At 46.3% G+C, this 26594-nt stretch overlaps 1 protein-coding gene across 1 annotated transcript in view; it reads right to left on the bottom strand.

Moving 5' to 3' along the window:
* Positions 1 to 3419, bottom strand: part of SMG1 (SMG1 nonsense mediated mRNA decay associated PI3K related kinase) — a gene marked incomplete at both ends in the record, with an annotated part of 94565 nt that extends 91146 nt beyond the window's left edge. The window contains one exon of the mRNA XM_084249154.1: positions 3334 to 3419. Within this exon, the coding sequence (XP_084105280.1) occupies positions 3334 to 3419 (86 nt within the window). The remainder of the gene's footprint in view (positions 1 to 3333) is intronic.
* Between the last annotated feature and the right edge of the window lie 23175 nt (positions 3420 to 26594).

Genomic DNA, 26594 nt, shown 5'->3' with positions numbered 1-26594 from the left:
TTTTATCACCTCCCATTTAAAACACACACACACACAGGGCCTCCCTAGGGGGGCAAGGGGTTAAATCTCAGCACTACCCAGATATCTGCAGCCACTGTTCCCTTCCAGCAGACCTCTCCTGTCTCCCTGCTGCTCCCTCCGCAGTGTATTTCAATAGATCTGCCTGTTCTGCTCCCCACTCTGTCTCTGGTGAATTCTCTCACCCCTCGCACCTCTGGCCTGTACCCCAGTTCTTGTATGCATATTTTTTTTTAAATTCAATTTAGAATCCTTTTAGAATTACCAAATGTTTCATTAGGGATGGTCTATTTTATAATGGAAAAAATAAACATTCCCCCCAAATTATACACTCACATGCAATTAAATGGGAAAAAAAAAAAAAACCTCACTGTACTTGGAGATCTTTCGGGTACAGAATTAGTAATCACTAAATTCAACTTAATTGAAGTTCTTTTCAGTTATAAAATTTGTAACTTTATCCTTCATGTATATTTCACTATATTATGTCCCTATGGACATGAGACACTACAGATTCAGAAAAGGCTAAATAAATAACTGTAAATTTTGAAAATCCAGATTCTTACAATATCAGACATAGTAGATTCTAGCTTTTCTGCCTTCACCGCACTCTTCCTTGTCTTTGGTCTATGACGAGAGGATAAAGGTTCATATACTTTTGAGAAATTATTGTCTACTTTTTACCAAAAATGGAAACTATTTCTGATACAGTTTCATCCTTTGAATTGTAGAAAGACCTTAAGTTTGGACATAGTAAGAACCTAACAGGTATCTGTTAAACAAATGAAGTCCTAAACTCCCAAGTGCTTAAGCTAAATCTTTTCTGTGGACCCAGGTGCTTCCTTTTGTTTGCTGAACTAACCTGTATTTTTACTCCAATGTCAAAGTAATCATGCCACTTTGAAATATTAAAATATACAATAATTATACATTGAATTGAATTTTAAAGCAAACCATTTTAATCTCTATCTGGAATGGTACAACTGCAAGATTACATCCCAAAATACAAAGCTAATTTTTGCCTAACTTTTCTTAAATGTTAACCGAGAGCACGGCTGACAGTGCTATATACATTTTGCTAAAGGTACGCTTCCAGCAAAGGTGGGTCTGCTCCCGCTGCCATATTCAGCCACCTGGAACACTTCCTGTCAATATATGTGAACTACATCATGTGTGACCATGATCAACTCAACAGGAAATGTCTAAACTAAATGACAAAGTAACACTAAAATTGCCAAGAATAGTTCTAAGTCCCACTTTTTCAAAGCACAAATCTAGAAAAATAGAACAAAAAAAAGACAATAGTACAGAAAGGCAAAGAATTTTTTTTTAATCAAAACGAGTCAGGCAAACCATAGTAATCGACCTGCATATGAAGATGCTCAGAGAAACAAGCCCCCAGTTGAACAAGGGGGGAAATCAACTTTCATTCTGTCAGTTAAGTGGAGTCTATCACCTTTCTGAAGTGAAGCGGGGACAGAATAACAACCTCAAATTTAATTTATGAAAATGTATGACTTGGCAAACATCTTAAGTTTTTTATTTGCAATTTAACAACTACATGACCTTGCAAACAAATCTAGTTATGCTATAGTTATTGTCCATACTTCCCCATTTCCTTCTCTAGAAAAAAGTTAAGTTATTTCCAACATCCTAACCTGTTACTCCTTGTAACCAAGCACAGCCCACAGTATCTGGCTACCTGTGCTGTAAATTCTGAGACTTTGTTACAGAGCACAGCCACACAGAAAGCTTACAGCCTTCCCCCAATTCCCCACACCCAAGAAAGAAAGAAAGCACTAGAAAGAAAACACGAGCATTAACATCCAAGTACATATTCCACAACTACACACGGCATTCCACCACACCTGCCACAGAGTCAGGTGACCCCAGCATGTGGATGCAACTCTGTTACTCCATTTATTTAGAACTGCAAGCTACAATTTCTTTTCCAAAAGCTCTAGGACTACTTGAGAAGGAACTTTCTTTCCTCCTCCCGAAGGACACTAAATTCTGTTACATATATTGACCACAATAGTGAAAAATAATGGGAATCACGATCAAATAAGACTCTTAAATGTCAAATTCATCTCATTTATCACCTAATTGTTAGATGGAAAGTTTCTCAACGACATACATTTCAGTGTAAGTGCAAAACAATGATCAATTATAGACACAACTACTTAAACTAGTCAAACTGATTTTATTGAGAGCACTCGCCAACTCCGAGTGATCAAGGACCAAAGTAAAGCGATGGTTTTCAAACTACTTAGCGTCTCCATTCTAGATGCGGGCATTAACTTTTAAAGTCACCTAGTTACATGCATCGGACACAGGATTTGGGGAGAGGTATTCCCAAAAAAAGATGCGTCCCACCCATTAGTCAAAAGATTATTTTGCTTTTCCCATGGCCTTAAAACATTACATTCTAACACCTTGTCGAACGACTTTCCAAACCCTGCCAAATTACACGGGACCACCAGGAGACAAAAGTTCTTTCAACCGCACTGTGTCTCGCATTTATGGGACCAGCACCTGGATAACCATAACGCAAATGTGCTTGTTCAGAGTGTGAGCGCCCCATGATTCAACTACCCCGAAACATTACCTGCAACGAGGCGGCTCTCCTAGGCGCTGGGCTGAACTGCAGCGAGTCTGAATTCTTACACGCACTTACACAGCAAGAGGCAAGCACCCTGCGTGAGGCATACCTGCCCCAGGATGAGCCAGAAACACACACACCCAAGATGAAGTTGAGGCGCCCGAACACACACTTTCCCCAGCCAGGCCCCAACGGGAGACCCAATCCCCCCGCAGGAGGCAGCGCCCCGCGCCCCCAGGCGAGTGCCCACGCGGGGCCGGGGCGCGACCCGCCCCCCCGCACCCCGACATTGCACCTGCACCTGCGCTGGAAACTTCCCTCGGCGGGGCCGGGGCGGGAGGCGCGGCGCGCACACCCACCGCTCCCCCCCGCCCGCCCGCAGGCACAGCGAGGTCCTGAGGGCTCCCCCGCCCCGCCCGGGGGTGCCTTTTCCAACACCGGCACGTGGGATCCCCCCGGGGCCGCCGCCCGGGTCTTTCCCGCGGAGCCCGAGCGGCCGCGGGCCGGGGCTCCGCGTCCCCCAACTCCGGCCCCAACTCGGGGGGAGGCGGCCGCGGGGCCCCCGGCCGGGCCCGTCCTCGCCCCGCGGGGCGCCGGGCCCGCTGCACCGGGCGGCGGCGTCTAGGCCCGAGGCCTCCCCGGCGCGGACCCAGGAAGCCGCGCCCGCCGGGCCTAGGCCGCGCCTCCGCGGCGCCGGGCGGCGCCTCACCCACCTGGCTTGCCAGTCATTCCAGCTCCGCGGGAACCGGGTGCCGCCGCCGCCGCTGCTCAGCCGAGACCCCGGGGCCCTGCGGCTCATTACCTTCCGCGGCACGACATGGCCAAGCGCCGCCGCCCGGAGAAGCGCGCGTCGCCGCCCGAACCGGCGGCCGCCGACACTGCGCTCCGGCCGGCGCGGAGGGGGCGGCCCCTGGAGGCGGCGGCGGGGGGCGGGGGCGGCGGGCGGCCGTTCCGGGTTCCGCCGGGGCCCGCGGCGCAGGGCGAGGAGGCGGGCGCGGCGCGGCGGGGGGCGGAGGAGGCCGGGGACGGGAGGGCGACGTCTCTCCCGGCGCGACGCCCGGGCGCAGGAGGAGGACGGCGAGGAGGCGACGGCGGCGGCTGCTCACGCTCGCACGGCCACGGCTTCCCCGCCTCTCGGCTCCGCCCGCCGCGCCGCCGCTGCCGCACGGCATGCTGGGAGCGAGGGGCGGCGCCCGCGCCCGCCGGGCCAGGGCGGAGGGGTGGGGCCGCCGGCGGGGCGGGGCCGCCTCCGAGGGGCGGGGCCGGGCGGGCGCGGCGAGAGGACCCGCCCCCCCGCCCCCGACCCCGCGACCCGCGGACCTCGCCGAGGTCCGGGCCTCGCCGCGGGGCATCATGGGAGCGGGGCGGTGCGCCGCCGCCGCGCACGCCGACCCGCCCGAGCACGCCCCGGAAAGCACCTGACCCCGGAGGGTTGGGCAATCAGGTGTAAACAGGCTTCCAGTCGGGGGAGCGCGCCGGCGCACGCATGCTCGCCTCAGGGGGCCCGCGCGCCCACCTGGCCCACCCTGTGCGGTGGAAAGGGAAAACAAAAGCAGGGGGGGGGGGTAGGTGTCCACCAGGCAGCTGCCGGCGGAGGGGGGCCCCTGCAGGCCTGACACCCTGGCCAGTTCCTCACGCGGTGAAAAAGTAAACTAAATTGGGGGGGCGGGGAGGGGAGTGCCCACGACCACCAGCCCTGTCCCTGCAATGCCAAATGTGCTTTGAAACTCACCCTGGGGGCCTCCCTGGGGGCGCAAGGGGTTAAGCGCCACACTAGGAAGCAATCCGCAGCCTCTGCAGCAAGAATTCGATCCCCGGCCTGCCAGGGAGCTACCCACATGGCGCAGCAGACCTCTCCTTTTTCGCCCGCTGCTCCCCTTGTTTCAGGGCAGGGCGAGGGGCAGCCCAGAGCCAGCAAAACTGCCTGCTGTAAATAGGTTCTGTCATCTGCTGCATCAACGCAAAACATGAGACTAATGGGAAGGAACTTTAATACAATTAGGAAACAATACAGGAAAGGCAAAGAATCTGTTTCTAAATCAAGCACCCAAAGTTACCCGTGCCCTCGTGGGTAAGAGTCCATCCAAGCAGGATTGGCCCGGAGCAAGGCCCCAAAACCTGTCACAAGTCTAAAGCATCTTCCAGTGGGGACCCACAGAAAAGGATCAGAAACAAACAGATAAGTCTGGAGGGAAAAGAGCAAAATCAAAATCAAGGGAAAAAACCACCATTGCTATTCTCCCCACAGGTCTCTCACCCACATCTGTTTCACTCAGTCCACGACGGAAAGGCAAATGAAGTTTCTTCACGTGTCTCTCAGCTCCATGTGTCTCGTCCAAGTCTCCTTCTGGCTCTCCATCCTGTGTCCTTCCTTCCTCAGTGTCCTCTGCAGCTTCTTCTCTCCCTGCTCAGCTCCACCCTCCTTTTGAGTGGAGCAGGAAACCCAGAACCTCCCCCTTTCCTGGGGACTACCCTGTTACACCCTCAGCAGTGTACTCTAGTCAGTCTGCCTGTTCTGTTCTCCACTCTGTCTCTGGGGAATTCTCTAACCCCACCCCACCCACCCACCCCACACACACATGCATCTCTGGCTTGTACCCCAGCTCTTGTATGCATAAATAAATAAAAAAAATCTTTAAAAAAAAAAAAGAAACTCACCCTGACACTTGCCCACAATCCTCCCCAGAGTCTGGCCACGGGAGCGCTGAGCCCTCTTCCCCTAGACAGACTGCGTCCACACCAAGGACTTCACTGAAGCATCCAATGTAAATATGACACTGTTATCTAGAGAAAAGGTGAGCATGTTGCCCACCAAACAGATAACAGGTTCTTAACCTTATCTCGTACAGAAGGCTTTAATTCATGTTGCAAGAAGAAAGGCTATATTGTTTGTGTAATTAAAAACTGTTACCAAAAGTACTTAAAGACTAGGAAATGGTGGTTATTTACACACACACACCTCTTCAACGTTGGGCCCTTGCTTACACCTGCCAACCCCTCACTGGCATCATCTTGACAGTTTTTTTTTTAAAGATTTATTTATTTATTTATGCATACAAGAGTTAGGGTACAGGCCAGAGGTGTTGAGGGGGGTGAGAGGATTCACCAGAGACAGAGTGGGGAACAGAACGGGCAGATGTACTGAAATACACTGCTGAGGGGAGCAGCAGGCGAGACAGGAGAGGTCTGCTGAGCTGTGTGGGTAGCTCCCTGGCAGGCCAGGGATTGAATTCATGCTGCAGAGGCAGTGGACAGCTTCATAGGCTGCATCTTAACCCCTTGCGCCACCAGGGAGGTCCCATCCTGGCAGCAATAAAGGATGGAAAGTTAGATTTTCAAAAAATTTACCTCCCTTACCTCCCCACCCCATTCAGGGAAAAAGAAACTTCGCCTAACTCCAGCTAATATTTGACACAACACAGAAATTCCCACTAGGTCAGACCCAAGCATGGGTGCCCACATGTGTAAAAAAAATAAAGATTCCTTAGAAAACTTAAATAAGGGATCAGGAAAATGAATAACTATAAGAAAGTGAAAATCAAAATCAACAAAAAACTATGAACCAGAGACACTTTTTGGGGGGTGGGGGCCGGGAGGGGAGGGATTGGGGTCAGAATGGGGCATGTGCAGTTGTATGGGGGAATATAAAAATAAAATTTATTATTTAAAAAAAAAATAAAAGTAGATTCAAAGTCAATAAATAAATAAATAAATAAAGATTCCTGAGTTAGGGGGGATATATTCCACTGGTACAACACTTCACCCTGAAATTTACCTAAGTCCCCCCTACACACACACACACACACACACACACACACACGCCCACCTCCATCTTGCTGAGGGGAAACTATGAGAAGGGTCCTGCCATTTGTCAGAAGTCCCACAAGGGTGACCTTTCTTCCCTGTTTATCATTTCCTCTTCCCTGCAATTTGAAGAGAAAAAGTCCCCACCCCCGCATAAAGTCCCAAGATTAAGGTTCCCTCAGGCAGTAAGGTCTTCTCTGGGAGACTGTTATTCCTGTGACAAGGTATTTTTTATATTTGTTTGTCTGTAATTAATGTTTAATTACATGAGCAATAATCAACACTTTTTTCTAGTGTTTACCTTTAAGTACATACAGCCTAATCATGGTTTATTCTTTCATTAAACACAGCAAACTTCACTGAATAGAGTAAGCAAGCGATTGGGGACAGAACAGAGATCAAGACTCAATCCCCCTGCCTCCTTTGGGAGTAGTGATCAGAAAGGTAAATCTATTAGAAGAAATGACTGAAATATTCCTGTTTGCTCTGTCTCCCCTCTCTCTGCCCTCCACCCTGCAAGGGGTCCTGTTTTCTGATTGGGAACACCCCATCTCTCAAAGCATTTCTTTGTTGTAAGTTCTGATCTTCCCTGAACTGTTTTTCCCAGATCTTCTACATTTTATAATCCATGTGAATAGCTCCAGGTGAGTTGATGCCCCCTTCCATCCTTACATCCATGGGCACATACCTGATGTGGCCAGTTAATAATCATTTTGACTTCCTTGAATAGTCAATCGTCACAATGGTGCAGTGACACAATTATGTCAATTATTCCAATGCCAAACGATTCATGGCAGAATCACCAGAACCTTAGACCTGAGAGAAAAATCTGAAAAGTCCTTTCACCTTTCCAAATTACAGAGCAACCGAAGAATAGTTCAAGAAAGGGCTCTGAGTTCCAATTCTAATTCTTCCATCTAGAAGGTGAGATTGTTCAGGCAGATCCCTGACTCCCACAGTGCCCTGTTTCTCATTTATCAAATGGATAACAGCCGTGTTGACCTCTTTGTTTTTTTAAAGATTTATTTATTTATTTATACAAGCACTGGGTACAGTCAGTAGCACAGGAGGGTAAGAGGATTCACCAGAGACGGAGTGGGGAACAGAACAGGCAGAATGACAAAGTACACTGCTGAGGGGAGCAGCGGGTGGCAGGAGAGGTCTGCGCGCCATGTGGGACCCTTGCCGATGGCCAGGGATCAAACCGGCGCTGCAGAGGCTGCAGGCAGCTTTGCAGCCCAGCGCTCAACTGCTGCGCCACCAGGGGAGGCCCTGTGTTGACCTCTTCAGGATATTGAGGAGTCATAAAGATATCCCATGTAAAGTGCTTTGCACAATGCCCACCATGCAGTAAGCAATCAATAAGTGTTACCTAAAAATCAGATTTAAAACTTCTCTGAAGCATGTGGATATTTGGATAATATTTGACCAATGAAGGGCGGGGGGTAGAATAGCTGGCAGGGGTTATGCCCGGTTGCTCAAACAATTGCCTCTTATTTTTCAGTTTTTGTACTTTTCCCATAGAAATAATTAACCCTCCAAAACACTCAATGTTGGCAAAGGGGTGGTGTGAGGACACAGAAGGTGGGTGAGTGTCATTTTGGCAGCAACTTCCTAGAAAGCAGTTTAAGAGTATATAGCCAAAGACTTAAAATTGTTAATAACCTTCCCCCAGAAATTCCACTTCTGGGAATCTATCCTAAGGAAATTTACCATGCTGCAGCCAAAATGATTTTCTTTTTTTTTTTTTAAAGATTTATTTATTTATGCATACAAGAGCTGGGATACAGGCCAGAGATGCAGGGGGTGAGAGGATTCACCAGAGACAGAATGGGAAACAGAACAGGCAGATCGACAGAAACACACTGCTGAGCGGAGCAGAGGGCGAGACAGGAGAGGTCTGCTGCTCCATGTGGGTTGCTCCCTGGTCGGCCGGGGGATCGAACTCGTGCTGCAGAGGATGAGGATTGCTTCACAGTGCAGTGCTTAACCCCTTGCGCCACCAGGGAGGTCCCCAAAATGATTTTCTTAAAATGAAAATCAGATCATGTCACCTTTCTGCTTAAAAACCCATCAATGGCTCCCCATTCTTAGGATAAAATCCAGACTCCTGTTACTAAGAGCCTACAAAAGTCTGTAAAAGCTGGTTTCTCCTACATCTCAAACATCCCCAGGGAGGTTTATACCCAGAACTGGACCCCCCAAGTCATTCTCATCTTGTCTTCACAGTCAAATCCCCATGGCTAGGCTGCACCCCAGACTGATTAAATCAGAATCGCTGCATCAGCCCAGGCACTGGTATTTCTTCAGTTTCTGCCAGGGGATTCTTTTTTCTTTTTTTAAGATTTATTTATTTATGCATACAAGAGCTGGGGTACAGGCCAGAGGTGCAGGGGGTGAGAGGACTCACCAGGGACAGAGTGAGGAACAGAACAGGCAGAGTGACCGAAATACACTGCTGAGGGGAGCAGCGGATGAGTCAGGAGAGGTCTGCTACGCCATGTGGGTAGCTCCCAGGCTGGGGATTGAACTCATGCTGCAGCGGCTAAAAATAGCTTCCTAGGTTGCGTCTTAGCCCCTTGCATCACCAGGGAGGCCCTCCCAGGGATTGTAATGTGCAGCCATGATTGAGAAGCATGACTTTCAAGCCCCAAAGCACTGAAAAAGTAATTGATCCCCCCTATCTCGACTCCTAATACATGTGGGTTACAAAGGCAATTCTAAATCAGAGTGAAAAAAATAATTGAAAGCCCATTTTTTCCCATGGCAACTATTCAGATACTTTAAAACACATATATATATATAAAACATGATCAACTCTCAAAACTTACAGAAAGTTTTTTTTCCTGTCTCTTTTAGTGGCTCTGCTTCCCTGGTTCCATTGGGTTTCTCCACTCCACTCCAGTCATAGAACCAGGTTCCTGTTCCTGAAACATGAAGTTTCTCAGCCTCTGGGCTTTTGCACTTGCTCTTCCCTCTGCTTGAAATGCCTTTCCCACATTTGTGTCTTTCAACAGGGGTGAGATAAGCCAAATGCCTAGGGTCCCCCATTTAAGGAGGCACTCACTTTCAGGGTTGTGTAAGTGGCAACCCTGAACTTGCACATGCTGGCAAATGAATGTCTCCTTAAGTTGGGGGCCCTCGGTGCCTCCTGTGCCTCAACCTAGTCCTGGTTATGTTTTCCATGGCCCATTTCATCTCTTCTGAAAGGTGTAGACTGGCCTCCTTGCTTACAAAAGCTGGTGCTTACATAGTGCCTTTTCTAGATATTGTCACCGGCCCTCTCTTTCCTCAGAAGCAGCCACCACTCTGGGCAAATAGTAGCTTTCTTTGCACACGTATTATCTGTCTCATTTCTGAAGATACAATTTTAGCTACGTGATTGCCAACTCCACAACTGACCCACTATTACCCCCTCAATCCCCAACACACAGCATAGCACCTGGCCATATTAACCCCCAAAGAAATAGTTCTTAATGGAAGGAATGGAAATTCTTTTTTTTTTTAAAGATTTATATATTTATACAAGAACTGGGTACAGGCCAGAGGTCGCGGGGGCGGGGGGGTTAGAGAATTCACCAGAGATAGGGGGAGCAGAACAGACAGATGGACCAAAAACACTGCTGACGGGATCAGCTGGCGAGATAGGAGAGGTCTGCTTCACCATGTGGGTATCTCCCTGGCTGGCCAGGAATCGAACCAGCGCTGCAGAGGCTGCGGGCAGCTTCACAGCACTGCACTCAACTCACTGTGCCACCAGGGAGGCCCCAGGAATGGAAATTCTTATCAAATATGTGCCGAGATTGATACAAAAGCATGAATCTCAGTTTTACTTATCATTAAGTAAATAATTGTCTCAATGCCCAACTTTGGAAACTGATTAGAATTACATAGGTAGTTGGAATTTTCTGCAGTCATTCAAAATTCTACTGATAAAGAATTTTTCATAAAATCAGGAAAGTATTAGGCTTGCTGGTTTAAGGGAAAAAAAAAAAACTCCCAAGTAAACATCTGATGTGAACTCAACTTAGTTGAAAAGGGAGAGAGAGTTCTCATAGAAACAAAGATTAGAAGAAAACATATTAAATTTACTTAAGGTTGATGTCCTGTGATAAATGGGATCATGGGTGATTTTTTTTTTTCCTGCTTATTGCTAGTGTCCAAATTATTGTAGAATACAGAAGAGGTGGTAGTAAAATGAAATTAAAAAACTGAAAGTAAGGGCGCCTCCCTGGTGGTGCAAGAGGTTAAATCTCAGCACTTATGAAGCTACTGCAGCATGAGTTCAAGCCCCCACCAGGGAGGTGACCTACGTGGCACGACAGACCTCTCCTGTCTTGCCCTCTGCTCCCCTTATCAGTGTATTTCAGTCAACCCGCCCGTTCTGCCCCTGACTCTCTCCCTGGTGAATCCTCTCACCATCACCCCCCCCACACACACACACACACCTCTGGCCTACACCCCAGCTCTTATATACATAAATCTTTGTTTAAAAATAAAAGTAACCATTTGATAAACATGTTGAATGAATGAACAAAAAAGGAAAACTCAGGGCTGTGCAGGGATCCACACAGACCAATAAACCTCAGCTAATGTCTAGAGTCTTAGCCCTAATTATAGAGAACAACTCCAGCTAATATTTATTGAGCACTTACTAATGCCAAGCACTGATCCAAATGCTCTGTGTGGGTCACTTCCTGGAATGCTCCAAAACCACACTATGAGGTAGGTATCCAAGAGGCATTTTACAAACTCGAACTCTGATGCCAGCAGGAGCTGAGCAGCCTGCCTAGATCAGGCAGCTGGTAGCAGGCGGGCATGGTCACAGGCAGGAACAGAAGGGACATTTGGTCCCAACCTCACATTCATCAAAGGCCTCAGATTTAGATCTTTGACGTTACTGCTCAATGAGGTCATACAGAGTGCAGAGACACTGACAGGAAAGTAATCTGGATTTTAAAACTGTGCCCTGTTATCCACCCACACACCTAGAGGGATGATGCATTATCACTTCATAGTAAATGATGCTATCGCCTGGGGAATAGGTAATTATATTGTATCTGTAGTTTCCCCCTTTGGGGAGAAAAGCGTTCAATTGTAAAAAGGAAACTCTTAAAATACACCATAAATTGTGTGCTCTGTTTGCTAGTTCTTTTTTTTTTTTTTTTTTTTTATTTATTTTATTTTTTTTTTTTTAAGAGGCATGTATTTTTTATTTATTTGTTTGTTTGTTTGTTTGTTCGTTTACACATGCACTGGGTACAGTCAGAAGCGCGGGAGGGTGAGAGAATTCACCAGAGCCAGAGCGGGGAGCAGAGCAGGCAGAAGGACCGAAGGACACTGCTGAGGGGAGCAGCGGGCGGCAGGAGAGGTCTGCGCGCCATGTGGGACCCTCCTCTGGTGGCCGGGGAGCAGCCGGGGATCGAACCGGCGCCGCAGAGGCTGCGGGCAGCTTCGCAACCCAGCGCTCAACCGCTGCGCCACCGGGGAGGCCCCTGTTTGCTAGTTCTTAATTTGTTCATATACCCTGAGCCTCAAAAACTGCAAGTTGAGGGCCTTCCTGGTAGCGCAAGGGGTTAAGATGCAACCTACGAAGCTGTCCGCAGCCTCTGCAGCATGAGTTCGATCCCCAGCCGGCCAGGGAGCAACCCACATGGTGCAGCAGACCTCTTCTGTCTCAGCTGCTGCTCCCCTCAGCAGTGTGGGAGTTCCCCACTCTGTCTCTGGTGAATCTTCTCACCACTGCCCCCACCCCCCCACACACACACCTCTGGCCTGTACCCCAGCTCTTGTATGCATAAATAAATAAATCTTTAAAAAAAAAAAAAAAACCTGCAAGTTGACCTCAGATCCCTTCTTAACTTCTGAAAGACCCCCAGCGTCAGAATGTAAGTGCAGGCTAACCAGAGTCCTCTACTGCTAGGGTTTTCCTAGATAGACTTTCCAAGTTTCGTAGGCAGATATTCAAATTTTATATCCCAAGCAAACAAAAGATGAGACTTTCTCTTTTGTTTTCTTTAATCCCTAGATCTGATGCAGGATTAACCCCAATTTGTCACCAAGAATCTAGGAACTTTCATTCTTAAACAGAAGGCTTAAGTACAGAGTGACTCTTAAAACACTACCTTAAAAGCAAATCCACATCACAAAGACATTAAGGCAGATTTAAAAGGAAAAGAAAAACAGCAGCCCTCTTATTCTGTTCCCAGCTAGGAAATCTTCGTCACAGGTCAGCCTCCCTCTGGCCGGGCTATTTTTATAGCGAGTTTTCAAGTTGGTGCTGGATGTATTTGGCTGGGAAACCTCATGACACATTTGAAATCTTGAGGCCAGGGCCAAGCTTCTATGAATCAGGGCAAAAGACAGGCTGTCCCGTGGCCGTGCACACTCCAAACAATAAAACAGAAGGCCGATGATGCCCATTCAAAGCTATTTGTGACCTAAAGTGGCAAAAACAAGTGATTCCCCCCAGTTGGCCTTGAGGTGCCCTGTGATTTGGACTGTGAATCTAAAAGATCCTGCTCCTTTGCTTTTTGGGATGAAAGCAATATTAGGGATACCTGTAAATAACCTGCTGATCATGTAGAGAAAATCTCCCAGAGCAGGATACTTCATTGTCATCTACTGTTGGCATCATTATTTAACAATTAAAAAGAGAGATCTTAAGCCTAACTCTTTCCTGTACCTAGTGAAAGTCTTTCTGAAGAATTGGATTATACGGGAGCAAAGCTTATTTCTTGGAATGTTAATTGACAAGCAGTGTCTGGCCAGAGATAGTGCATCCTTCTTTCGTTCTGACTTTTAGCAGGGAACTCCTGCAGTGTGTCCTCAGTTTCCATGTATTTTAATTTGTGGATTTCAGTGTCTTTACCCAAGCTCTTTTTTTTTTTTTTTTTAAGATTTACTTATTTATACAAGTACCAGGGTACAGGCCAGATGTGCGGGAGGATGAGAGGACTCACCAGAGACGGAATGGGGAGCAGAACAGGCAGATCCACTGAAATCCATTGCTGAGGGTAGCAGCAGGCAAGGCAGGAGAGGTCTGCTGCGCCATGTGGGTTGCTCTGAGGCCGGTGGGGATCGAACAGGGACTACAGAGGCTGCGGACAGCTTCACAGCCCTGCACTCAACCACCTGCGCCACCAGGGAGGCCCTTTACCCAAGTTCTTAACCAATAGCCTTCTTAAACTTTTTTTTTGTGTGTGTGTGTGGAGGAACTGAGCTACAGCCAGAGGTACGTGGGGGTGAGAGGATTCACCAGAAACAGAGTAGGGAGCAGAACAGATGGATCTACTGAAAAAAACTGCTAAAGGGAGCAATGGGTGAGAAAGGAGAGGTCTGCTGCACCATATGTGGGTCAGCTGCCTGGCTGGGGATCGAATTCAGGCCTTCATGGTGATAGTGCTGAGACGGAACCCCTCGGCCACCAGGGAGACCCCTTTAACATCTTACCTAAAATAAAGTCCTGGCCCACCATGATTGGGTAGAAGAAGAGGGATGTGAAGATGTGGTGGAGGCAGAAAGACAAAGTGTGCAGATGGAGGTTAAAACCAGCATCTTCAGTATTTGTTGTCATGCTTGGGAGTCACCCAAATCTGCTGCTGCTGTTGATGATGATGATGAAGATGATGAGTATGAGGATGTTGTTGAGGATGAAGATGATGGTGAAGATGAGGATGGTGATACAACTCATAATAGTAATAATAGCTAACATTTATTGCACTCTTGCCCTTGTCAAGCATGGTGTTGAGGACGCCACACAATGAGGTCATTGTTCATCAAATCCTAAATCACCACAGAAAGCTGGTTGCTCGTCTTTTTCCCATTTTGCAGATGATGAAGCAGAAGCTTAGAGAGGACCCAGCTTGCCCCAGGACATTTTGCTAGTAAATAGTTGAACTGAAACTTACACCCACAAGCAGTTTCCTGTCTATGTGGGCCCTATCGTTTTCTTTATCCAACAATCAACTTATTCTCTCAATTTGTATGAATATCCCATTTTCTTAAAAGTAATCAGGTGTCACGGGTTTGTTCATTATAGTTAAAGATAAAGAAAAAGCCTTCTATGTGAGGGAGAGATACAGCTTCCTCCCACTATCCCAAAGTAGAAGGTTCCTATGTGGTATGGTTTGGTAGGTTATTTTTGGGTCTGGGAATGCTACTATCATTAATTTATATGGAAAAGAATTTTAAGCATCCCCACATGCAAAAAATAACCTAACAAATCATACCAAATAGGAATGTTCTACCTTCGGATAATGGGGGAAGCCTACAGATATTTTCCTCCAGAGTTTCTTGCTGAAATAGAAACTGTCAGCCTCTTTAGTCAAATGCTGTAAGTGTCATCACTAAAATGATCCCTTTGTCCCATGCCAAGGAGGCAAATGAGGGCTTCTTCTGGAAGGTTTTTGAGCTAAAATAATTTGAAGGTCACAGTGGTTGGCCCCCAGGCATGCCAGCTCTCACGGGATCCTTCCTGCTGGGCCTTGGAAGAGACTTCTCAGAAAAATCATGACTTGAGGTGGCTTTTGGATGAAGGGGAAGCAGATGGCCGAGTATTACATCACCTCGGGTAAGGAAAACAGAAATATAAAAATAATAAGATCATAGGAAAATAAAAGCCTGATTCTAAGTCACCAGTCAGTATTTGGGAAGTGTTTATTCCCAGCAAATACCAGGGATAGAAGAGAACTAATAAGTGACAGTCTGGCCCTGTGCTATATGATTTAAAAGCAGACATTACCTTTTCCACCTTTTGTTAAAATAATAATGGCTATTTACTGGGAATGTTAGTTATATTTGCCTTAACCACCACTATTCCTCAAACTCTGGGAGTACATACAGGCTCAGGACATGTTTCCCACTAACGATATGATCAAAACCCTATTTTTACATAGGAAGAAACTATGAGCAGGTTTATTCAATACCATGTCCCAAACCACTCAGCTGCTCAGTGGCAGCACCTACCCAAGAACCCAAGATAACCCCTATTTGAAGAGCACCTGAGGGATAGATCAGGAGTAACAGTTTTCTGACCATTCTATAATGTACCAAAATGATCATACAATCCCAAACACCCAGACATTCTTAGCAATTGGATGCTTTTAAGAGAAGCAGTCTTTAAGTTTTGTGTTCTTGACATATTTATCTGAAAAGCTCTGGTGGGAAGGATAATAGCTGTATGTGGAAGTAGTGAGATTATTTTTTCTTTTTAAAGATTAATTTATTCATGCATACAAGAGCTGGGGTGTAGGCCAGAGGTGGGGTGGGGGGTGAGAGTTTTCACCAGAGACAGAGTGGGGAGCAGGACAGGCAGATCTACTGAAATATACTACCGAGGGGAGCAGTGGGCAAGAGAGGAGGTCTGCTGTGCCATGTGGGTCAGATCCCTGGCCGGGGATCTGGGATGGCTTCATAGTGCTGAAACTTAACCTCTTGCACCACCAGGAAGGCCCAGTAGTGGGATTACTAGTGTCTCTGCTCTATTCCCCAGTGTGATATTGATGGCATTCAGGTGATGGGCTTCATTGCTTGGGGTTCTTGGGTCCCTCTCAGACAGAATTCAGCAGACGTTCCCATTCATTAGCACAACGCAAGCGTATTGAAGAAAGGAAAAAAGGAAAGAGATGACTGCATAGACACAGATGGGCAGTCTTAAAGAACAAGAACCGCATTTTTTCCAGGGCAAGCGGTGTTCTTTTGTAATGTTCTCTGATGGAATTATTGTAGAACTTATCCCCTCGGGGTCAGATTGGGTTGGTCTTCTAAGACCGATAATCCTTTCTGCCCCCACCCCTAGCTGATAATCTTTTCTGACCCCACCTTAGATTCCTGGAAACTTCTATAGCCAGTGTCAGTCCAAGATTCATTAATCATTCCTACCGCCACCTCTGGTGTCTGTCCTTGTGAGACCCTTCCATCCTAAACTTTTTTACTCTTAAGATTCCATCAATATATTGTGATAGCTGTGTCCATCAGAAAGGAATGTGGGAAAGCTGCTGAACCTAATTCACTGTGCTCAAACTTTTAGAAAGAACATATGAACAAGAGTGGCAGTTCTGATTCACATGATCCAATATGGCAGCCACTCACCACTTGGGTTACTGAGCACTTGGGGAAAATGTGGCTGTTTCTAGCAGATAGACTAGAGGTAAAACACACTAACTTTCAAAGGCTTTTTACCAAAAGGAGTGTAAAGTATCTCATTAATAATTTTATATTGATTACACAAAGTATTTTGGATATAATGGGTTAAATAAAATAAAATATATGATTAAAGTAAATTACACTTTTTCTCTTTTTTTTTTAAATGTGGCTGCCAGAAAGTCAAACATCATATAGGAAGCTCAAATTCTATTTCTAGTGGATGATGCTGTGCTAGATACATTGTAAGAATTCTCCTTTACTGAACACTGAGTGAGGAACGCTGACATTGTATCTGTGCAGCTCTGAAGATACAAGCCATCCCTGAGGCATGACAGTTCAATCTCTACTGAGATTTCTCTTTCTGATTCCTAAGACCTAACCTCCTTACACACCAAAAGCCACTCGTTTTGTTATGTAAGTGTATTAAGTTTTAATTCCCCAGCCAAATCAATCACAAGTAGCCTCCGATTTTTGATAAGGTAACACACAACATTCCAAGCATTCTCCTAGGCTGCACCCGTAAGACATCAATAATCAATCACAACACCATGCTCATGATAGACATTAAGACTCAATCACAGCATATTTTCCTTCTAAACACATTGAAGGTCTTATTATCATTTTCAACACAGAGCTCCAGGCAGCCACTACCCATTGATCAAAGTTGTCATATTGAAAAAAAAGCACACAAAAAATCCTATTTGCCACCCTTGTAACAGAGTCATTTAGTGAATATGATTGACAGGGTCAATTCAGCAAAGAATAACAAGTTTGTATTCCTCTCTTTGTACCAAATGCTTTATAATAACAAAAGGAGGCAAATACATGGATTTTATGAATAGTAAGTCCAAGTATGTTATTGTTGCTTGGTATCAGGCACATGGGTGATTTCCTATGTTTCTAGTGAAATGAGTCAGGGATCTTGTAAAACATGTCACCTGTTTTCTTTGGGACTGTTTTAGCAGATACCATAATTCCTGCTTGAAGCAGGTATAGAGCAAAGAGTAATGTATTATATGCCAACACAGGGCCTCCAAAAGTGAGTTTCAAGGAATACTGGTTCTGTAGGTTGTTAATACATACTCAATGGAGAATGGCTTCTCTAGACAAGTAAGTGAGAAACATTGGGTTTATAAAAAGTTAAAATGATTTTCTGCTATCCTCCAAGAAGGGGCTCTAGTATGGTCCTCATTTTTGACAAAAGTCCCATTTCCATATTTTAAGGTGCTATGTTCTAAGAAACAGGCATTTTTGGAAATACCATTTCAAAGATTAATGTTGATGTTTATTTTTGAAAATTGCTGGGGAGGGAACATCGATGCTAGGGATTTTTCCTTTGTTTTCAAATTTATTTCTTCAAACCACGCATTTGTTGCCATCAATTATGTGATGGCAGCAGGTGAGAGATGAATCATGGTTATTTATAGTGGAATGTGACGAAGCCATGTCATGATCCAACACCCCAAGAGTGCTGATGAGGAAACTGAAGCTTGGGGAGATTTAGTGCCCTGACCAAGGTCTCTAAGGACATCCATATGGAACAAATTGGAACAAGTTGGATAAAAAAGGTAGCTAAAATATAGTGGCCAGAGCTATCATCTCCATAATCACCCGTCCCTTAGACTACCCTCATCTATCATTTGTTTACCTGCAAGAGAAAATTACATTTTCCAGGAGGGCCATGAATGTAGACACACTCCTTTCACCTAAACAGAAATAGAGAAGAGAATTATTGCAGCAGAAAGCAGTAGAACTTTAGTGTTCTCTCAGCCTTCCCACAGAAGCCAGGCAAAGTGAGCTCTTTCTATTAATGATGATACCATAGAAAAAGCCCCTCTGCTTGGTTTCTACAGTTCAGGACATAATTTTACCTGTTCTGAGTTCACGCTGTCCTCAAAATGTGGACTCTACATCAAGTAAAGATAGTTGATTACTGGGGTTTGCCTCTTAATGGAGAGCTTTACAGAATTTGACAACAGAGCCAACCACCTTTTTGGGATTTGATCCCATACTCTTTTTTTAAAAAATTATTTTTATTTATATATGCATTCAAGAACTGGGATATGGGCCAGAGGCATTGGGAGGGGGTGTGTGAGAGGATTCACCAGAGACAGATGGGGAGCAGAACAGGCGGATCTACTGAAATACACTGCTGAGGGGAGCAGTGGGTAAGCCAGGTGGCCATGTGCGTCAGCTCCCTCGCCAGGGATTGAACTCATATTCATGTCACAGTGACTGGCAATAGCTTGACAGTGCTGAGACTTTAACACCTGCGCCACCAGGGAGCCCTTGATCCCACACTCTCATTGATAACACCAAAAAGGCCACATGACACATGTTCCCTTCTACTCTTATACAGCCCTAACAACTTGCTCCCTGGAAAACCTATTTGACACTGACCTTACGTAGGTCAGCATTGCTCAATTTCAGCATTATTGACATTTGGGGTCAGATAATCCTCTGTTGTGAGGGCAGTCTCTGTTTTGTAGGATATTTAGTAGCATTCCTGACTTCTACTCACTGATGCCAGTAGCACCTCCTAACTTATAGCAATAAAATAAAAGTTTTTAAACATTGATAAATGCTCCATGGGAGGCAAAACTGCCCCTGGTTTAGAGCCAGCAAATCCAATGAGGTCAACTGACATGTCAGACTAGAATGTCAGTCCCCACAGGCACTGAAATTCTCAGGCAAGGGACTCAGAAAACATTTGCTAATCACCTTTGTGTCTTCACCCCCTGGTATATGGTAGGTGTTCACCCACCAATTCATTCCACAGACATCTACGAGGCACCTATTATATGCCAGACACTTTTCCAGGGGTTAGAGGTACAGGCATGAGCAGATGAAGCCTAGTCTCGTACCATTTACATTCCAGAGGGGAGAGGATAAATAATGGAAGCATAAATAAATATCTAAGGTAATTTCAAGTACAAAACTATAAAGAAAAAAAAAAAACAAATATGAAAGACGGTTGCATTAGCCACTATAGTCTATCAGTTGGAATTAAGTTGGGGAAAGGATCCAAAATAACTGTGGCATAGGGCCTCCCTGGTGGTGCAGTGGGTTGAGCGCAGCACTATGAAGCTGTCCACAGCCTCTGCAGCACTGAATCTGTTATAGGACAGGGAGAGGGGCAGCCCAAAACCCCGCAAACCTGCCTGTTCTAAATGGGTTCTGCCATCCGCCGCATCAACACAAAACATATGAGACTTTAATGGGAAGGAACTTTAATAAAACTAGGAAACAATACAGGTAAGGCAAAGAGTCTAGTTTCTAAATGAAGCACCCAAAGTTACCCGTCCCCTCGTGGGTAAAAGTCCATCCAAATGGGATCGGCCCAGAACAAGGCCCCAAAGCCTGCCACAAGTCTAAAGCATCTTCCAGTGGGGACCCACAGAAAAGGGTCAGAAACAACCAGACAAGCCCAGAAGGAAAAGAGCAAAATCAACATCAAGATAAAAGCTGCCATTGTCATCTCCCCACGGGTCTCGCCCACATCTGTGTCACCCAGTCCACGACCAAAAGACAAGTGCAGTTTCTTCACGTGTCTCTAGGCTCCATGCGCCTCCTCCAGGTCTCCTGGCTCCATCCTGCTTCTTTCCTCAGTCTCTTCTGCAGCTTCTCCTCTCCCTGCTCAGCTCCACCCTCCCTTGGGAGGGGCAGGGAACCTCCCCCTTTCCGGGGACCACCCTGTTACAGTTCGATTCCCAGCCAGCCAGGGAGATACCCACATGGCACAGCGGACCTCTCCTGTCTTGCCCGCTGCTCCCTTCAGCAGTGTTTTTGGTCTGTCTGCCTGTTCTGCTCCCTGTTCTGTCTCTGGTGAATTCTCTCACCTTCCCGTGCTTCTGGCCTGTACCCCAGTTCTTGTATAAATAAAAACAAATCTTTTTTTTAAAAGATTTACTTATTTATTTATACAAGCACTGGGTACAGTCAGAAGTGCGGGAGGGTGAGAGAATTCACCAGAGCCAGAGCGGGGAACAAAACAGGCAGACAGATGAAATACACTGCTGAGGGGAGCAGCGGGCACGGCAGGAGAGGCCTGTCACACCATGTGGGACCCTCGCCAGTGGCCGGGGATTGAACCAGCCCTGCAGAGGCTGCGGGCAGCTTCACAGCCCAGCGTTCAACCGCTGCGCCACCAGGGGAGGCTTAATAAAAACAAATCTTACAAAAAAAACACAAAACTGTGGCATAAACAAGGTAAAAGTTTCTCTCCAAAGTACAAGTCCAGAAGTAAATAATCCAGGGTTGCTATGATGGTTCTGTTCTATGAAGTCCTCATTGATCCAGGGTCTTTCTATTTTGTTGCTCTGCCACGTGTAGCCTCCATTTCCAAGGTTATTCTGAAATGACTGCTCCAGCTCCAGCCATCAAGTCACATTCCAGCCAGCAGAATCAATAAAAGTGGGGGAGGGGAGCGAAGGCTATGTGCCAATGATCTTTAGGGAATGCTCCTGGAAACTGCCATATTATATTTTTGTTTTTATCACATTCATCATATAGCCATGTGACTATATAGAGCTTAATCACAAAGCCATAACCAATGACAGGGAGGCTTGCCAATTGTGGACTCAGCTAAAAGTAAGAATTTCCATTTCATTGTGAAAGAGGAAGAGGATAGAAGTCTCTCCCTGGGATGTCTGGGAAGGCCTTTCTGAGGCACAGACATTGATGAGAATGTGGGAAGAACTTCTTGGCAGGTGTCAAGCACAAGAGCCTTGAATCGTTAATAAAGGACAGGTTGGGGTAAAACAGGCAAGATCACGAAGAATGGTGTGGGTTTTTCCCACTTGCAATGGAAAATCTTTGGCTGGTTTGGAGCAAGAAGAGATGTCCTTGGTGCTTTGAGATCACCCTGACTGCTGGGTAGGACAGCAACAGGAGAGGCAGAGATGGGTTAGCAGGCTGCTGGAGCAGACATGTATGTGGCTTGGACTGATGTACAGAGAGCACAGGATGAGAAGTGATCACATTTTGTATATAATGCCACGGGATACTGGAGTCAAAGTCCTCAGGGCTACTTAAGGGATTAGATGTAGGCTGTGATGGGAGTAAGAAAATAAAAGAATATTTTCAAGGGTCTGACCTGGGCACATGCATATGGCAATGTCATTTATTGATACAGGAAAGACTTGGGAGGAAGAAAATGTGGGTCAAGAGTTCTGACTTGACCGTGTTAAATCCAACATGTATGAGATCTCTGCATAAAGAGCTAAAGAAATAAGAATGTGGCCCAAAAATGCAAACTTGAGAGTTATCAGTCTAAAGAGAGTACTTTCAGGATAAGTGTGAAAACAATGTTAGAGATAATTGGCTCAAGAAAAAGGAAAGTTATATGTTTTTACGTGCAATTAGACAAATTTACAAAACCTAGAATCATCCATCTTAAAGACCCTTAAACATCCCTAGAAGTCCCCTTCAGAATAATCAAGTTTACAACTCTTGCTCTTGATCTAATTAAACCTGCCTTGGAATCTCAAGCACCACTTACAAGAAGCAAAAAGGCTTTTATCATCATTTGTTGAAAAGAACCCGAAAGAGCTTCTTTGGTTGCTATTTGCATTGCATCAGTGCTGTTTTGTGATTTTTTAAAAGATTGCAGTTGTGGGGCCTCCCCTGGTAGTGCAGCGATTGAGCGCTGGGCTGTGAGGCCGCCCGCAGCCTCTGCAGCACCGGTTTGATCCCCGGCCCCCAGCGAGGGTCCCACATGGTGAGACAGACCTCTCCTTGCGAGCCCGCTGCTCCCCTCAGCAGTGTATTGCGTAAGTCTGCCTGCTCTGCTCCCCGCTCTGGCTCTGGTGAATTCTCTCACCCTCCTGCACTTCTGACTGTACCCAGTGCTTGTATAAATAAATAAATAAATAAATCTAAAAAAACCCCAGATCTCAGTTGTGCAATTATTTAAATAGACTTTCCCGGCTTTGTCTTGGGGAAGTAATATAATCAAATGATGCTGTCTCCATGGGAAAACAAGCTCTGAGCTATATACTTTTGGACAACCTGCTGCTTGCAAGTTAAGAACTGCCACTGCATGATTTTAATCAACTCAACCCCTAACTCCAAGGAGTTTATAATGTGATCATAAAAACAGTAACCCTAGGTGAACATCTATTTATTGAATAGTTACTATGTGCGAGGAGCCCGCTTCTGGGCACTTTGAGACAGATTCTAATCTTCACATAGGTTTGATGGGAAGATGTTATTCTCCCTATTTCACAGATGAAGATTCCAAACTGTAACAGGGTAATCCCCTGGGAAAGGGGAGGTTCCAGGTTCCCTAGTGCACCCTAAGGAAGGGTGGAGCTGAGCAGTGAGATAAGACTGGGGGAAGAAATGGAGAGCAAGGGGCCTCCCTGGTGGCTCAGTGGTTGAGCGCTGGGCTGCGAAGCTGCGCACAGCCTCTGCAGCGCCGGTTCAATCCCCGGCTGCTCCCCGACCACCGGCGAGGGTCCCACATGGCGCGAAGACCTCTCCTGCCGCCCGCTGCTCCCCTCAGCAGTGTACTTCGGTCCTTCTGCCTGTTCTGCTCCCCGCTCTGGCTCTGGTGAATTCTCTCACCCTCCCGCACTTCTGACTGTACCCAGTGCTTGTATAAATAAATAAATAAATAAATAAAACCTTAAAAAAAAAAATGGAGAGCAAGAAGGAGACCTGGAGGGGGCACATGGAGCAAAAAACAAAAACAGAAAACATGCAAACCTGCCCCAGGGACATGGAAGGAGGTACTTGAAACAGATATGGGTGAGAGACCCATGGAGAGGCTGACAGTGGCAGCCTTTATCTTGACTTGGGTTTTGATTTTGCTCTTTTCCTTCCAGACTTGTCTGGCCCCTTGTGATTCTTTCCTGTGGGTCCCCACCAGAAGGTGCCTTAGACTGGTGGCAAGCTCTTGGGGCTCAGCAGTTCTGCTCTGGGCCAACCCTGATTGACTGAGCATTTACCTATGAGGGGATGGGTAACTTTGGGTGCTTGATTTGGAAACTATATTCTTTTTTTCTCTTCTTTCTGTCACAAACACTAATTGTATTGAAGTTGTTTTCTGTCGAAGGTCTTATGCACTAGAGTATGTCTTGCCTTTATGCAGCAGATGGCAGAACCCATTTAGAACATGCAGGTTTGGGGATCCCGGGGTACCCTTCGCCTAGCCTTATAACAAAAGCTCAGAAAGATTGTGTGTCTACCTTCCTTAGACTTGTCAACAAGTCTGATTATTCAGGAAGCCTTTTTATTTCCTGGGGCATCTTACTTAACTTGGCCATTTCATCACCTAAAAGTAGAAACTTCTCATTCTTTCTCGTCTTTTTTTTTTTTTTTACCAGCTACAGTTTCCAGATTATACAGATTATAATGGGTACTCAAATATTTATTGAAAGTATAAGCCACATACTGCCATGGTATCACTGCTGAATTTGAAAAACCAAGCTCTATTCCTTATCCAGCAGGCAAGTTTGGGAGGCTTGAATGGATAAAGTAAGGAGACGGGGCTGCCATGGGATCCTGGACATTGAGCCTATGATCCTCTGTGCTAATTCAGATCAGTCAGGACACAGCCAAGACTAGTCACCCTATCCAGTCAATGATGCTTGGAGTATAGATAGAGCCTCCCCTCTCCCTGCACAACAGACCTCTCCTGTCTGTTTGCTGCTTCTCTTAGCAGTGTATGTCAAAAAATCTGCCTGGTCTCTTCTCCACTTGGTCTCTGGTGAATCCTTTCACCCATGAGACCAAGCGAACAGGTGCATTAGAGGTGGATTTGGAATACTAAGTGAATCTTGGGATATCACTTGGTCTGGAGGCCATTGCCATCTGGCCTGGCCTGGGCTGGAAGGGTGGAGGGGTGGAAGGGTGGAGGGGTGGCCTCGTGGCCTTGTGGCCTCGTGGCCTCGGCATCAGGAATGCTCAGCAAACAAACAAATAAATATTATCTTAGTTCCCAACATTCAAGAACCGGGAAATTGCAAATGGAAACACAGATTTGTTTTTTGTTTCTCTTGAGATCACACAACACTGGACCCACATTCTTGCAGGTTAAAAAGGAGAAAGGAAGGGGGTGAGCAGGGGGCCCCATTTATTATAGATTTCCCTAAGGTTCTCCCTAGGCATTTTAATTTGCGATTTCAACCATCAAGCTCCCTTATTTCAGAAATAAGGGAAAAGTAAAGCGCCTTGTGTGGGAGATCCAGGTTCCTGACTCCCCTCCCCCATAGATTCTACACCCTGCCCAGGACAACCAGGCACCCCAAAAATCCGTACTTGTCAAGACCACACCCACACAGAGAGATGAGTGTTTAGCCATGTCTCATTTCAAGATGAGCAGAAACACTGTGTGAAACTTGACAGTTAAAAACTTGCAGGCAGGGCCTCCTTGGTGGCACAAGGGGTTAAGCATACCACTGTGAAGCCACAGCCTCTGCAGCAAGAGTTTGATCCTTGGCCAGGGAGCAACCCACATGGCGCAGCAGACCTCTCCCGGCTCGCCCGCTGCTCCCCTCAGCAGTGTATTTCAGTAGATCTGCCTGTTCTGTTCCCCACTCTGTCTCTGGTGAATCTTCTCATCCCCCACACCTCTGGCCTGTACCCCAGCTCTTGTGTGCATAAATAAATAAATCTTTAAAAAAATTTGCACACAGTAAAGTTTCTCTTTGCCTTGAGCACAAGATCAGCCGATTCTAACCTGGGACTCTTTCCCTTTCTTTTTTACCTTTTTCAGTCTTATTATTTTTCTTTCAAGTTTTTGTTCTCTTTCCACTTTTTTTATTACGTCACTATTTTCTTTTACATTATTTCTCTCTATATATATATATTTATTTGCATTTACCTTGGTTAATAACTGCAAGATTTAGAGGTGTAAATTACACCTCTAAATGTTTAGATGGTTGTTACACCTCTACACCTCTAGATGTTTGTTACGGCACCCCACCCCATGGCGCCCACAGTCCTCCCTGACAGCGCAGTGGTTCCCCACCCTCCCCTGCTCCCCACCCTCCCCTGCTCCCCACCCTCCCCTGCTCCCCACCCTCTTTTTCTACTTTAAGAAAATAGTAATTTCAGGTTAATATTTGTTCCACTTCTAGTCAGCCTTGCTTTCACTTTCTAAATCACTCAGCGGTGATCTGGTACGATGTTGAGAAATGAATGAAGGAAGAAATTGGAGGGTGAGGTAGGAGAGTAAGAAGCCAAGAAGCCGCTGACTTTCCGGGGAACCTCCCGGGAGTCACTATCAGGCTAGGTGGTGATTAATAATATGGCGAATGAAATCCCTCAGAATACCTCCCAGCCTTAATTCAAGTGTCCCTCCTTGCTCTGTAGGGCCCCCTTGAGGTGCTCATGGAATCTAATTCCTCCCACACACCACATCACCTCCCTCCCCCAGCCACAGCACCCATGGATGGGGGGAAGGGAGGGAGTCAGCAGAGAACTAGAAAAACAGAAGCAGCAACCTTTGGACCAGCTTCAATAAATCATTGATCTGTAATTCAGAAAGTCTCAGACACACACTTCAGATAGTGCTTCATGTACTGCTGGCCAGTGCTGGTCACGTGTTAGTGTGCTTAGGCGTGCCTGGAGCTTGTGCAAGTGCAGCTTCTTAGTCACCAGGTCTGGGCGGGGCTGTGATGCTGCTTTTCTCTCAAGTCCCCAGGTAAGGCTGGGGCTGGAGGTACAGTCACCACAGCCTCTGGAGTAGCCAGGCCCCAAAGCAGACCATTGGTTCTCAAAACCCCTGCCCATGTCATTCTTGTGGGATCACCTGTGGGGTCCTTAAGAATTACTGATGCTGGTTTCACTGTCAGTTTCTGGTTATTTTTTTTTTTTTTTAGATTTATTTATGCGTACAAGAGCTGGGGTACAGACCAGAGATGCAGGGGGGGTGAGATGATTCACCAGCGACAGAGCATGGAACAGAACAGGCAGACTGACTGAAACACACTGCTGAGGGGAGCAGCGGGAGAGGCAGGAGAGGTCTGCTGTGCCCTGTGGGTAGCTCCCTGGCAGGCCGGGGATCCAACTCATGCTG

This window comes from Talpa europaea, assembly GCF_964194135.1.
Source record: "Talpa europaea genome assembly, chromosome: 12".
Taxonomy (NCBI): Eukaryota; Metazoa; Chordata; class Mammalia; order Eulipotyphla; family Talpidae; genus Talpa; species Talpa europaea.
Note: the sequence above shows the minus strand (reverse complement) of the source record. Positions and strands in the feature narration are given on the sequence as shown.